This window comes from Barbus barbus (genome assembly GCF_936440315.1).
Source record: "Barbus barbus genome assembly, chromosome: 1".
NCBI lineage: Eukaryota > Metazoa > Chordata > Actinopteri > Cypriniformes > Cyprinidae > Barbus > Barbus barbus.
Genome location: NC_136729.1, coordinates 26,851,289 through 26,867,289, shown reverse-complemented (window position 1 = coordinate 26,867,289; position 16,001 = coordinate 26,851,289). Strand labels below are relative to the sequence as shown.

The 16,001-nt window shown below is 37.1% G+C and overlaps 1 protein-coding gene across 1 annotated transcript in view; it reads left to right on the top strand.

Moving 5' to 3' along the window:
* LOC306872623 (cadherin-8-like) overlaps positions 1-12,232 on the top strand; it is a gene marked incomplete at both ends in the record, with an annotated part of 92,253 nt that extends 80,021 nt beyond the window's left edge. Inside the window, 5 exons of the mRNA XM_079421261.1 lie at positions 4,432-4,568; positions 5,939-6,060; positions 6,643-6,754; positions 11,308-11,559; positions 11,739-12,232. Coding sequence (XP_079277387.1) covers positions 4,432-4,568; positions 5,939-6,060; positions 6,643-6,754; positions 11,308-11,559; positions 11,739-12,232 — 1,117 coding nt within the window. The remainder of the gene's footprint in view (positions 1-4,431; positions 4,569-5,938; positions 6,061-6,642; positions 6,755-11,307; positions 11,560-11,738) is intronic.
* Between the last annotated feature and the right edge of the window lie 3,769 nt (positions 12,233-16,001).

Below are 16,001 nucleotides of genomic sequence, written 5' to 3'. Positions count from 1 at the left end.
TTTAGCGAAGAAAAAAAAAGAAGAAAAGAAAAAAAGCCTGATTTTTAAATAAAAAATAGTATTATTAAAAACTACTGCCATCACAAAAACTAATTTTTCTTCTTCTTCTTCTGCTTCTGTCATTTTCATTTCTTACGTAATTTAATAAAATGGTCACACTTTGCATTAGTAAACTTTACATTAGAGTCCTCAGGTTGCAGTATAATTGCATAAGCATACAGGGCCGCTGAGTAATACTAATCAACAACATGTTCTTCATATGTAATTATTTTGTTGAGTGACTTGTAATTAAATGCTGTGTTTTGCTACCGTTAATTAATTACATTAACATGTAAGATGTGGATTGACTCTTAGAGTTATAAAAAAGGTGGTAATGTATAGCATACACTTTAAACATATTTGAATATATATATATATATATATATATATATACATTTCATAAATGCAAAAAATAATAATAAATGTTTGTTATTCAGAAATGTCTGTCTATGAAAACAAGGTATTTTTTATCAGCCTGTAAATTCTTTTTTTAAATGTGAGGAGTTGTATTTAACTGTAAATGCAAAATATCAAAATCCAAACTACAGAAATAACCTTTAAACCCTTTAAAAGTGTTTTTTTTTTCTATACACCCTTAAAAATTTCCCATGGAATAATTAATTACAGATTTGATTGTTTGTTTCTGTTTTTTTCTCCCACTACATTCCCCACTGTAACTTTGTCAGTTTGATTGACACATAGCAGAACATCTCAGGGTCTGTCTCTCGGTGGTACGTGGAGCTGTCAGAGCTTGACTGAAATCCACTCAGCCTCCTGGAGACTGTTCCCAGGTGGGAATGCTGTCTGGCTGCCTGCACAGCAGTAGAGCACTCCTCCTGGACTTCCACCCAGTCTCAGGATCTCTACCATGGCTGAACATTTTCCACACATTCACTATCTAGACCAATTAATTCTTTCTTCTTTTTTTTTTTTTTTTACAACTCCACTGGGGCCTTCTTAAATGTTATACTTCACACTCATGTTTGAGTGAATGCCCAAGTAGACTGATTATTCCAAGATTAGGTGCATATGAACTAGGTTGAATATAAATGGTATATATTTCTGTGTGGAATCTCAGATTTTGTGAACTATGATCAAAAGTATATCTTCAGAAAAATAAATGAAATTTATGATAATCATGACATTTATAAATTATATATATATATACAGTTGGGCAAAAAAGGATTTAGTCAGCCACCAATTGTGCAAGTTCTCCTACTTAAAAAGATGAGAGAGGCCTGTAATTTTCATCATAGGTACACTTCAAATATGAGAGACAGAATGGGGGGAAAGAATCTAGGAAATCACATTGTAGGATTTTTAATTAATTAATTGGTAAATTTCTCGGTAAAATAAATATTTGGTCACCTACAAACAAGCATGATTTCTGGCTCTCACAGACCTGTAACAACTTCTTTAAGAGGCTCCTCTGTCCTCCACTCGTTACTTGTATTAATGGCACCTGTTTGAACTCCTTATCAGTATAAAAGACACCTGTCCACAACCTCAAACAGTCACACTCTAAACTCCACTATGGCCAAGACCAAAGAGCTGTCGAAGGATACCAGAAACAAAATTGTAGACCTGCACAAGGCTGGGAAGACTGAATCTGCAATAGGCAAGCAGCTTGGTGTGAAGAAATCAACTGTGGGAGCAATTATTAGAAAATGGAAGACATACAAGACCGCTGATAATCTCCCTCGATCTGGGGCTCCACGCAAGATCTCACCCCGTGGGGTCAAAATGATCACAAGGACGGTGAACAAAAATCCCAGAACCACACGGGGGGACCTAGTGAATGACCTGCAGAGAGCTGGGACCAAAGTAACAAAGGCTATCATCAGTAACACACTACGCCACCAGGGACTCAAATCCTGCAGTGCCAGACGTGTCCCCCTGCTTAAGCCAGTACATGTCCGGGCCCGTCTGAAGTTTGCTAGAGAGCATTTGGCTGATCCAGAAGAGGATTGGGAGAATGTCATATGGTCAGATGAAACCAAAATAGAACTTTTTGGTAAAAACTCAACTCGTCGTGTTTGGAGGAGAAAGAATGCTGAGTTGCATCCAAAGAACACCATTAGAGCCCTGCATTTCGGCCTGGGCCCGATGGGCCCCGACTTTTTTGGGCCTCTAGGGCCGGGCTTTGGGCCAATTTCTACGTCATAGTTCAGAGGCGAGCCGGGCATCGGCCTGTTTTGGGTTTCTCCTTATTTTATATTGTAGACGTCTATTGATTAGTGATGGAAACAAATTGCCGCGCTGGTGGAAACAACACAAGACCATGCTGTGACTGAGAGCAGCTCGATTGTGTTTAGTGTCCCGCAACAGCAGGTGTGCAAGTGACTTCAGCGCAGCAGAATAGTTCTGCGTTCAAATGCATGCAATAGGCTAAAGCTTGCTGAAAAACCCCAGCAAACATAACCATGAATGTGTCTGCAGGAAACAGTAAGGAGATATTTGAACTATTTACTAATAAACTAATGTTTTCTGAGTCCGTGTCGCAAGGATGAAGTTGCTGATCCTGACTCGCCGTCTCCTCATTAGCCTTTAGAGAGAAATGCATCTTTATTGATTATGATTAAGATTATAATAGAGTTTTTGTTTTTTAGAGCTTTTTTTTTTTTTTTTTTTTCGTTAAGTAATAATTTAAAGCTCTCTATAGATATATTTATCATGTCTGTGAGGCATGTATTCGCTCAGCTTCGGTTAATTTTTGTGAAGGACTCCTGTTAAAGACGAGACAGCAAAAAGCACATCATGTCTGTTTTCTTTGTTTTATAAAAGAACTACCTTTTGATGGTATTGTGAGTGCACACAAATACAAGTAGACCCTTTACAGGTCCAAATGATGTATTACTCTTACATTTATCAAAAAAATTAATGACGGCGTAGGCTATTTTAATTTGTTTCCACTGAAAAAAATCCAAAGCTGGTGTCTCCATGTCCTGCAGAGCGCGCTTTAGCTTCCACTCTCTGCACAAACTGAGATATATATATATATATATATATATATATATGCTAGCGCACATTATTATTATAGCGCATGTTTAACGTTTAAACATTGTTATATACTTGAACTGTTTTAGTATATCTATAGATTTTATTTTAGGCAAGTTGTGATGATATGAGAAGGCTAAATTGATCAAACATAGGCTATGATCAGCTCATGCCGCTGGCCGCTTGGTCGTTACTTTAAAAAACAAAAACTTATAGGCTATTTAACAAACAAAAATGCTCCAAACGTTTTTCTATATTAACTTAATAAAAAAACAAAACGTAATATAATCATTTTGCCATTACACACTAAACTGAACTCTTTTAATAGCCGAATCAGTAGTATAAACTCTTTTAGGAGAAGGGGGGGACTCGGGTCGGACTCGGGCCGGTAATTCTGATAAGGTGTCGGACGTGGGCTGGGCTAGGGCCTAAATTTGAGGCACGCAGGGCTCTAAACACCATACCTACTGTGAAGCATGGGGGTGGAAACATCATGCTTTGGGGCTGTTTTCCTTCAAAGGGACCAGGACGATTGATCCGTGTAAAGGAAAGAATGAATGGGGCCATGTATTGTGAGATTTTGAGTGAAAACCTCCTTCCATCAGCAAGAGCATTGAAGATGAAACGTGGCTGGGTCTTTCAGCATGACAATGATCCCAAACACACCGCCCGGGCAACGAAGGAGTGGCTTCGTAAGAAACATTTCAAGGTCCTGGAGTGGCCTAGCCAGTCTCCAGATCTCAACCCCATAGAAAATCTTTGGAGGGAGTTGAAAGTCCGTGTTGCCCAGCGACAGCCCCAAAACATCACTGCTCTAGAGGAGATCTGCATGGAGGAATGGGCCAAAATACCAGCAACAGTGTGTGAAAACCTTGTGAAGACTTACAGAAAATGTTTGAGCTCTGTCATTGCCAACAAAGGGTATATAACAAAGTATTGAGATGAACTTTTGTTATTGACCAAATACTTATTTTCCACCATAATTTGCAAATAAATTCTTTAAAAATCCTACAATGTGATTTCCTGGATTCTTTCCCCCCATTCTGTCTCTCATAGTTGAAGTGTACCTATGATGAAAATTACAGGCCTCTCTCATCTTTTTAAGTGGGAGAACTTGCACAATTGGTGGCTGACTAAATACTTGTTTGCCCAACTGCGTATATATATATATATATATATATATATATATATATATATATATATATATATATATATAAATTAGCTTGTATACTAAAGGATTTTTATCTTTCTTTCTTGTTTTCTTGTTTTTTCCTCTACAGTCACAAGAGATAAATTTTCAGATCATTTTACCTCATATAATACAATTATTTTATTTCTCTCTCTCTCTCTCTCTCTCTCTCTCTCTCTCTCTCTCTCTTTGTTTTTCCTCTCCAGGTATTTTATTGATAGACACACAGATTTAGAGAGGCAGTTTAACATTAATGTTGATGATGGGAAGATCACATTAGCTAAACCTCTGGATAGAGAGACGGATATGTGGCACAATATCACAGTGACAGCCACCGAAGTTCGTAAGTACAATTTTCCTTTCTTCCTCATCTCGATTGAAACATTAAATGTTTTATGTTTCAAAATGATTGTCTAACAGGATCAAAGAGATGGTTACAGTAATGGTTTACCGTACACCTCAAGTACTAATTTACCGTCAACAGATTTTAAGGTGCTAAAGTTTCCTCTCAGAAACCGAAGACAGAGATTTTACAGCTCAGCAGTCAATTCATGGACATCTAATGAGTTATTTCTACTCACGCCAGAGCTGTTTGCTGTACATAACAGATAAAAGAACATCTGTTGACTGGATAAAGAACTTATTAAACACAAGCTGTGGACCAGAAATAAACACTGCATCCATAAACCTAGAGATTCATTTTGATTGGCATGTACAGCTACATTATTCAGATACTGGAGCCAAAAATCTTTCCCTGGAGGAGGAAAAAATACTGATGCTGTCATATACACTTAACATAAGCTGTATTTGAGCTCAAAGAGCTGAATAAACTTAATTATTTAAGGGCTCCTCACACAGCAACTGAGAAACATCTTTGTCAGTGTTTTAACATGATGACCAACAAATCTGGATTTTTTTTTGGCTGATGCCTCTGGTGAAACAGAATTTGAACAGAAATGTCTGTACAGCATGGCTATGAATATGAGTCTGCGCTACTGCATTATGTTGAAACGTCTGGTCAAGGCTCATAAGCTTCTTTCTTATTTTTATTCAAGTAAGGGTGATCAAGGAGCAAAATTAATTGACAGGTCAAATGAATTTCAAAGACTGTTTGCTGTTCTAAGTGTCACACATTACAGCAGTATGCCCTGAATTACCCGTAAGCTGTTAAGGTACCATGTCATGTGCTAAAGCCAAACGAATAGATAATTGCTTTAAAAGTCAGCAGTTGCAACCCTAATTAAATACAATCATTTACATGGGTCCTCAAAAGGGACTGTGAATTACTGCCAATGAATAATTCCAATGAAAAGTTAATCTAATTAAATTGCCCTTTATTGTCTTCTAGACTTCATCTGCCACTGTTTTATTAATATTAATTTTTTTAACCTTCATGTATAAAACATGTACCTGTACAGGGGATTTGAAAAGCACTTTGAATGTTTTTTTTTTTTTCACCATAATCCTGTTTTGCATACTTGATAATGTCTAAAGCTCAGACTGATGCTGCGTCTCATCTGTCTCTCCATCAACCCAGAGGATGGGAGGGAAAAAAAGGAGAGGAAGAGAGAAAAATAAATAGTTGTGAGGCAGAAAGAGACCGAAAATAACTGGGTCATTGTATTTACCTGGGATTTGCAATTGCTCCCTTCTATATTTGACCACTGCACTTCTGTTTTCAGTGTTTTAATAGCTTGTCTCTTTTCATATTAGGAAACCACAGCCAGATTTCCAGAGCCATTGTGGCAATCAAAGTGCTGGACATAAACGACAACGCCCCTGAGTTCGCCACTGAATACGAAGCCTTCCTTTGTGAAAACGGCAAACCTGGACAGGTAAGAGGGCATCAATCAGGCCCGCCAGCAGCATCTTCCTCTCACAGCTCCTCCGTAACGATCAGCCGCGGTAAATTACAGCCTATTGATTTAAGAGAGAGAAGTAAGAGACACCTGGGTGGCCTTTTTTAGCCACTCACTCACTCTCTCTTTCTGCAGAAAATGAAAACAATCAGATCCATTCAGGCCCGGTCAGATCCCGTATCTTTCTAGCCGACATGCAGTGTCTCTGACTAACAGTATCAGTATGTATTTCCTCATCCTCCACCCTCTAACACAGTCACCGTAAGAACATTCTCCATCCATGTGGGAAAAGAATGACCGGGATGGCTGGGTCCTGCTTTTCAGCGAGCTGTAAATCATAAAGAAAAAAGAACATGTTTTGAACGGGGGTGGCAGATATATAGATGGACTTGGCACAGAAAAGTGGGCTGCCAAAGCCTGTGCCTCTTAGCTTAGGGTCTCTACTTTTATGAGTGAATGGGACAGATTTTTCATCCCGTGTTGGCTGCTGTCAGTGTCTGGCCTCATATGATGTCAAAAGTAGAGTAATGGATGGCTGGTCCCTCTCTGTGTCCACAGGTGATTCAAACCATCAGCGCTGTGGACAAAGACAATCCTTCCCAGGGACACACTTTCCACTACCGCCTGGAGATGCTCAACAATCCCAATTTCACCATCAAAAACAATTTAGGTATGTTCATCTACACATTTTTTTGTTTTTCATAACATGTACCAATTTTTTGTTTTAGCCAGACATCTTGGGATTGGGAAATCATTAAGATTTTTGATTTAAGTTAATATTGGAAACTGTGTTTACCATGTCTCCGATTGTATATCTTTGAAACTCTGATGTTGTTGTAAATTGTTTTGGTGCACTTGGTCTTATTTTTGGAAGGCAAACAGGTATTATTTTATTTTATTTTATTGTTTTATTTCTCTTTGTTTTGCTTTGTTCCTATTTAGATCTTAGAGTATGTGCTGCCTTGAGATCCTGGTACCATTGTTTTGTTATTGAAAATCAAAGACAAAAAAATTAGGTAAGACTGACATATGACTATGAAACACAGCAGGGAGATAAGAATGAGATGAACAGCGAAAGAGAGAGAGAGAAAGGCATATGTAAGCGCAAACGTTGTGTGTCAAGCGCAGTCCGGAGGCATGTATTTGAAGGAGAAATCTGGTGGAATTAGTGTACCCAGAAATTAGCAGATGCACAATTGTCTGGACATCAGCTATTTTGTACTCCCCAGTGCATTTTGAAAGAAAGCAAATGAACAGAATCCAAGCCGAGGTTTAGCGATGCAACTCGATGTAGGGTGACTTACTCAAAGCTGAGGCTGTGCAGCAGATGGTTCTAAATTTGTTTGCTAAATACACTGATTTCTTTCTTTCTTTTTTGTATAACCTATCTGACCTTCTTTTTCACACTGCGCTCCTGCTGTTCTCTCTGCACAACCTAGTATTGCACTATGCTTTTGAACACTTGAAGGAGAACTGTATTGATCTAGTTCCATTTGGCATGTGGTCTTATGGCTGACCGTTGAAGGAGCTGTTGTTTTGGCTGCTCACCAAAAAGAGGAAACATGATATTTTTGAACCAGACGTATCAGACGTTACATCAAAAGAGCTCTGCCTTCCATGGGACAGTCATGATTTAAGTTAATATGAAAGTAAGGAAGAGTGTGAAAGGGAAAGAAATTGTGAATTCCCCTAGTCTCTTTAAAGAGTGGAGTGACAGAAAAGCTGTATATAAATGAAAGGAAAAAAATAGATAAATAAAAAAAAAAATCATAGTAACACAATTATTAGTTTTATTGTTAGTGCTATACACTGTGTAAATATTAAGTTAAATAAAAATAAGTGAGTATATTTTACAAGAAAAAAAACTATTTCAGTCTTTCTGCTTAACATTTAATTTGACATAAAACCATAGTTTCAGGTATGAAATAGAAATTACAGAATTTAAGAATAGCACATGAAAGAACTAGTTTCAATTATCCTAAAGAAGTTGTGATTAAAATGAGTGAATGTTAATATGCAAAGCAGATTAGTATGTTAATATTTGACTTTTATTTCTTTTTTTTTTAATTGGTGTAATACAAGGTAGCCAATAAAGATGTAAAAAATAAAACAGATTTATGATAGGGAGAAATTATTTTTGTTGACGTGATCAAGTGCACAACTTTAAAATATGTCTAGCATGAATGTACTGGCTTTTATAATATGATAAAATTCCTTCTCTTTACATTGTTAATATAAAATAAATTGAAAGTAGTAAAAGAAAATATTTTATAAATAATGCTGTTGAGCTCATAAATATTACTTAAATGTGTTCTCTTTGTCTTTAGTAATTTCAGTAATGCTGTAGCTAGTTATAATAACTATATTGTTTTATATCTGTTAATACAATGAACAAGAAACCCACAAAGAGCATTGGTATATAAAAAAAAAAAATGTTTCAAAGGGAAAAAGAAAGATGAAACAATACTGATAGGAAAAGCGCTGAACAATGGACTACTAAGACAAAGACAAAGACAGACCTTGAGAATTGTAAGATGAAGCAGACAGGCAGAATGTCATTAGTGACAATCTCAGTGATATCTTGAGAGGCAGCATGTATTATGAGTCAGCCTGAGTGAGTTCAGGTTAAAGATGGCCACTCCATCACAGAGACAGGAGAAAGCTCTGTAAGGACACCAGGCTTTGATGCACAGCCTGAGGCGTCTGCTGCACTAAGGCCGCTTTCTCATCTCTTCTGCTGTGTGTGTTATGAGTGTGTGTGAGTGAGTGTGCATGTGTGTTTGATCGCTCTTGGCATCAAAACTTGTGCCGTAATTTGACAGCATGTCCAAAGTTGTGCTATATCCTAGTGCTTTTCATCATCGTATGTGTTGTGATTCATGATTAAAAAGCGCAGTGTAGTGTATTGTTAGAATCCCTTAAAAAGAGAGTTCACTCAAATATGAAAATGCTGTCATCATTTACTCACCCTCATGTCATTCCAAACCTGTATGCCTTTCTTGACTATGTGAAACACAAGAAGATGTATTGAAAAACTGTTTTTGCCCTTGGAATAAAAGCAGGGGAAAAATTTTATCTATTTTAGTGTTTTTATTTTTGTTTTAGTGTCATTGAGCTGATATTAGAAATTTTGTTAATATTTTGAATAAAATTTTAGTATATTTTTGGTTACATTTTATTTTATTGTATTTACATGTAATTACAGCGTACTTACAGTATACTTACCCAAGAGAGTACTGGTAATATAAGGGAACTACATGGGGTAGGGTTAGGTTTAGGGGTAGGTTCAGGGTTTGTACCTAGTTGGTACCTTGTAATTGTAATTATTACAGTAAGTACATATTATGTACAGGAGGAACAGGACTGTAAAATAAAGTGCTACCATATTTTCTGATTGAATGTTGATTTTAGTTAAAGTTTTCGTAATTGTGTTATGTCATTTTTAATACTGTTTATTGTTTTATGTATATTTAGTTTTTATTCAATTTTAATTTAGTTTAGTTCCTTCAGTACATCAAGTTGAAAAATGTTGCCTTGAAAACTAGGTGAAATAAAATAAATGTATGTACAGTGTGTAATATATATATATATATATATATATATATATATATATATATTAGTTTACAATTAAATAATGTAAGCCAATGTCGGTTAATGGAAATTGTGTGTATATATCTATAGCTTTTAACCCACATTAGATTAGATGCATTTACTTACATTGTTTCTGTCTATGTATACTGCATACCTTTTTAGGTAAAGTATAGATTTCACACACTTGGATTATGTCTCATTCTCGTCCAGTCATAACACTGTTAATCATGCTTTCCCCATGCACATGAAACTTTCCATACAATACATGCTATTATTTCAGTCGCACTTAATTGCATGTTTATCCATCCTGATGACTCGTTTCAAAGATCATGTGCAAGTAACGATCTAGACACGCACACATATATTCTATGATGGTTCCCACCTGCACACACCAGGCAGGTTGTCTGAAACAGATCTCTGGTGCTAAGCTGAGGAGGTTTGTTTGTGATGATAACTGTAATTGCGGTGGCTGGTGACATGGAGAGGCTGATGCGAGCTAGGATCTGCCAGGACCACCACAGCTATCTTGACCTAAAAGTTATGCTTCAGGGTATTGTGACCTGAAAAAAGAGAGATTGAGTACTTGAGCGCAACGTAATAGCTCACATATTCCACCGGAAGATTATATTAGCCTTTATTTTGCTATAATGTGGCTAGTATGAAATGCTCGAATGCACTTTGAGGAACTGCAAACCTAGGAACATTTAATTTGACCATAGCTGTGCTTGACATGTGAAATATAGTCCGATAAACATAGCAACAGTGACTGCATATCAGCGATTATTGTTTGGTGAAATAAGATACATTAGTTCAGGACAATGTTCTTCACATATAACGACAAATAAAAAATATGGAAGTTTAATTGCATTGATAAATCAGCTCACAGCTTTTGCAGATAATTGCTTTGTGATCTCAGGGAAACAAAACGAAAGCCATATTTACATTTTTCATTAGCATGTTTATGAGCGGAAATTAAATTCTGACCCTGTTTAGTTTACCATTATTTGTTCCAGTGAGCTTCGTGATGTCCTTTCATTCCGTAGTTTTAAATGATGAACTTCCCGTTCACCCTTGTGAGAAGCAATAAATTAAAACATACATACATACATACATTAACATTGCCTCAGTTTCTCCCAAGACTCTATTAAGTGATAAAGCTTTTTCCATAACTCGGTTATTCTGTTGTATCCATCTGAGGTATTATCTAAACCTTTCACTCAGTAGCTTATTTTATTTTATTTATTTTTCTTGAAATAAAAATTGAAGGCTTTAAGGGAGCCATTGTGCATCGTATCAACTGAAGGAGCTCCTTGAGACACTGGAGAGCTTCAACATATGCTTGGGGTATGAGGGGGCAGATAATGAAGTTACAACTTCTGAAAAGAAGCTCCAGTGGAAGCGCCAATACTTTGCTCGGTTTCTTTGTCTGCCTTCCTGAGACACTTCCACTACTCCAGTAGCCTTTGCAAAAGATTGACAGCAGAGATTTAGCTATTTATATCCATCTGTTTATTTATCGGCAGAATAGACATCGTCTTGTCGTAAATTTAATAGCGTGTCGTTTCCCTACCATTTACTTGCATGAATTGTCTTTGATTTCATACATCACAGCCAAACTTTATCTCTCCCCAGATAACTCAATCAGCATTCTTGCCAAGCACGATTCCTTTCGGCGACAGAAACAGGAGACGTACTTCCTTCCCATCGTCGTGACTGACAACGGCGAGCCTCCAATGAGCAGCACGAACACTTTAACTATCCGGGTGTGTGGCTGCAGCAGGGACGGCATTGTGCAGTCATGTAATGTCGAGGCTTTTGTTCTACCCATTGGTCTCAGCATGGGAGCTCTGATTGCTATTCTAGCTTGTATAATTTTACTTCTCGGTAGGTCATTTCAGCTGCCTCTTTTAGTCCTTACTAATTTTTGAATTTAAAATCCACTTTGTGATTTGCATGTAAAATTTGAATTGAAAAGGCACTTGGTAAACGAATGAAAAATCAAACCTTTGAACTGCACAAGGCCAAGGCAGAGCTCACTAAGTGGATGTTCTTGTGCCTTTCAGTTATCGTGGTCTTGTTTGTGACATTGAGGAGACATAAGAACGAGCCTCTAATCATCAAAGACGACGAGGATGTGAGGGAGAACATCATCCGTTACGACGACGAGGGAGGCGGTGAGGAGGATACGGAGGCTTTTGACATTGCCACCCTGCAGAACCCAGATGGTATCAACGGCTATCTGCCCAGGAAGGACATCAAGCCTGACCTGCAGTTCATGCCCAGACAGGGTCAGCACTCGGGTCCAAACGGAGTAGACGTGGATGAATTCATCAACGTACGGCTTCACGAGGCAGACAACGACCCCACGGCTCCACCGTATGACTCCATCCAAATCTACGGCTATGAGGGCAGGGGCTCAATTGCGGGCTCCTTGAGTTCCCTTGAAACGGCCTCCTCGGACTCCGACCAGAACTATGACTACCTTAGAGAGTGGGGGCCGCGCTTCAGAAGACTGGGCGAGCTCTATTCTGTGGGCGAGAGCGACAAAGAGACTTGACCTCCAAGCGCAACGGACCTTTTGCTTTCGTCCACATAACTTGTGTATTATGCTACGGGGATGTTAGACACTGCTGTTTAAAAGGGGGTGGGGGCGCCTTTTTTTTAAATCTTCTTAGAGAGACCTAATAGCATTAGTCATCTACCACATCAGAGTGCATTGTAATGTCAGAACTTACCAGTGTCTATAGTAGGAGGTCAATGATTCTTGTGGAGTGTGAGTTTAGCTTACCGTCACTGAGTGTCTAGCAGTATTTTGGGTATTTGTTGTTCACTGTGACCACCAGAGGCATCAGAACCTTGATTCTTGGTAGTCGCTTGAAAGGACTGGATGGGAAGAGGACTTTCGGACACACTGTAGCCACACTGTGGCTTGGCAGGAGAAAAAGGACTGCACAGGCCTCAAAATGACACCGCTCCCCAGCGACAACAAATCTCTTGCCGCCATTCAGCCAATCAGATAGAGGAACATTTAAAAAAGAAGGTAAACTAAATAGCAATATATTGTCAACATTACTTATGAATGTATGTGTGGTTTAACAAATGCGAGCGCAATGAAAATACGTCACACTGGCTTTAGGATCTGCCTGCTGAGATAACGTTTGACCCTTTGATACTACGTGGCCAGATTTCTTGAGTAAACTGGAAAAGCCTCGAGGCTTGCTTTATACAACCCTTTGTATCCATATGCTTTAAGTGTGGTTCACACTCTAAGATGATTAGACTGTGTAAGACTGCGTTGAGGACAACAAGAGAATTGTGGAAACAATGAGGCCTTCGTTTTTCAAAAGCAAGCATTAAATACAGTTGTTTTCCAATGTTTTTTGGAACATTGATGGTGTTTCTTCATTATTGTGAATGTTTTATATAAATATATAAATATTAATCGCCAGTCGTCTGTTTTGTGCTGCAGGTTTGAGTATATTTGTACTTTATATTTTTATTTATTTATTTATTTTAGTAAAACATATTAACATTTTCATTTAAAGTTTCAAGCTTTTATTCCTCAGCTTTGTTTTATTCTGCTGCATAACTGTTTTTTTTTAAAGCTGAACTGAATTTCTGTACTGAAATTCACACAGTGAGATTCATTAACTACACTGAACTGTGAAATCCACAGAGGATTTGTTCTCGACCAGGAAAGATAAGTCAATATTTTATTGACACTGTGTGTGTATATATATATATATATTCACATACTATACCCAGTGACATCAGTGATCATTCTAAGCACAATAGCTGAGAACATATAGTTCATGTTTATATTTGACCCCTGCCATTTTTTAAATCAAAAATCAGAATCTATTGAGTAAAGAAATACAGAAACAGACATGCGTAATGTGCTGCACTGTATGATATTAGAGCAAAAGAAAAAAAGAAAAAAAAAAAGATGTACATAGACAAAACCTATCACTTCAAAGAAAAGCTAAGAGAATCAGCAATGACTCTATGTACGTTAGCTATTGCACATGGGAATCTGGCACTGGAGCTACGTGCATATTCTGTTTGTATGGATGTGACATATGGCGATTCTCTTGGATGGACAGTATATATAAAATAGTCTTTCATGCAAATCATTTTCTACTGTGCTTTAATGCTCATACACTTGTATGTTTAATTAGCTACTCTCTGTATTGTAATCTAAGATATCCATGTATTGTTTCCTACTTTGTGAAATATATTTTTATAAATACTTGTGGGTGTAACATTTCTTAAGCCAAGTATGTCACAGGTCCTGATCCCTGTACTTGAGATCTCTTTCTAGCTTTTTTGTTTTTATAAAAATTATTCTCCCATTTGGGGTTTGTCATTTAAGACTTTGAACCAAATTGATTACATAAGATGCTGAATAATGAACTAAATGAAGCACATCTATCAATTTTTGCTAAGAAACCCCCTCAAATTCACAGATTTCTTTTCTTTTCTTTTTTTCTTTTTTTTTTTCTGGTGGACGACCAAAGCCTTAAATTTGAGTTTGTTGGATTTCTATTTTATTGAAAATAATCCCATCACTGGCCTACAGCCAGCAGTATTCCATTATGCAATCGAGTTTGTCCGTCTTTCTGAGGTAAACCTAGACATTCATACAGGATATGTTTCTTTTTTTTCATGTAATTGTTGTAATTTTGTAATTGCTGGTCTATGAAATCATGCACTAAAACTCTTTTGGCCATTCTTGCTAGGTTATTTTCAGCATCTCACGCCATGAGCACTGTGTTTTTAAAACACTGTGTCAAGTTAAAAACTTGGGGTCTCTTTCAGTTGCGCTCCATTTAGCTGTTTTTGAAGACAACGACACATCTTGTTTGACCGGCTCCTTACTCATTCTGGCCTGTCTACTCTTGGTAAGTGTGGTTTGGCAAGACAAGCTGCATCTAGTACATCTATTTTATAAATAATAGACTGTATAAAATGAATATTGCATTGACAGCTCTACATAAAAACAAATGAGTATAAGCTTTATACCAGAGTTAGGAATATTGTTCTAAAAAGGTATGCATTTATTGCCTTGTGTGTTCGACCAAACCTCCAGTTTCCTGTATTTATCTATATTTCCTATATTTCACCCTTGACCTATTACAGTCACCTATTTTTTTTATGATTGGCATAAGATACTTCCTTCATACGTATATATATATATATATATATATATATATATATATATCAGCTTTACTGTCAGATTGAAATCCTTTGTGAGAGATTCTGATAGATTTTAATTATCTGTCCCCTCCAGTGTTTTCCAACAAAGTGGAGGCTTATGAGTCATAATCCGCTCCCCCTTTTCTCCATTCCCTTTGAAAGATTTGAATTTATCCTCTAACCTATCTGATTTTAGATTGTTTTCATGAATAACAAAAGCTCATGATCTTGTCAATTACTGTGCTGGAGTGGATTTATCATTTGTTACAATGAAACTATAAACGACTAAAAAATACATCCATACAAGATTACTGTGCACAACTCAACTCATCTGTAACCTATTTGTATGCTGCTTTTTTTTCCCTTTTACTTTTATGCCCTGGGTTAGAATTATAAGATCAAACTCAATATTGGAATGTTGTTGTTGTGATCCTAAAGTAGATTCATACACTGATTTACTAGAAAGAAAATAAAAGACATATAAAGGTAGTGTTTGGTTCATGAGTTTTTAATAAAACTGAATTAAATAATAGTGCAGTAGTCATTAAAAACTTTGGTTAGTGGCTTTAACTGTTGTATCCTTAAGCGTGGTATGGAACCTCAGGCTGTTCAAGGTACAGTCTCTTTCTCTCTCTCTCTCTCTCTAAGTTTCTGACAAAATCCGCTGTTAAATGATAATTAACCAAGGAGAGAAAGTGAGAGGGATAAGTATGCAGTAAAAAATCTTGAATTGTTGGGAAGCCACATTTAAGTTTTATATACATGATACATGGAGGTTAGAAAGTAGAGTAAGTTAGAGACAAGTACTAACTGTCCACACACTCCAGTTTTAATTCTGCTCTATTTTCTGTTCTATGCACGAGGACCAGGCTGGTCAATTAAAAATCATTTAATTTAAGTGGGTAATACTGTATGACTTCAGATGTACTCTCTGCATATTCATCCTTGGCATTTTCTATGCAGACTAGGTAATAAATTGGAAAATGGCATATGTCCCCATTAAAAGGACATCTTTATAGAAGTCAAGCGAGTTGGAAAGGGCCATTACTCTGCCTCTCCCACAGATCACTGAAGCAGTGGAAATACACAGGCACCATATGACCACCCTGACACGCGTATTAATATTGTTG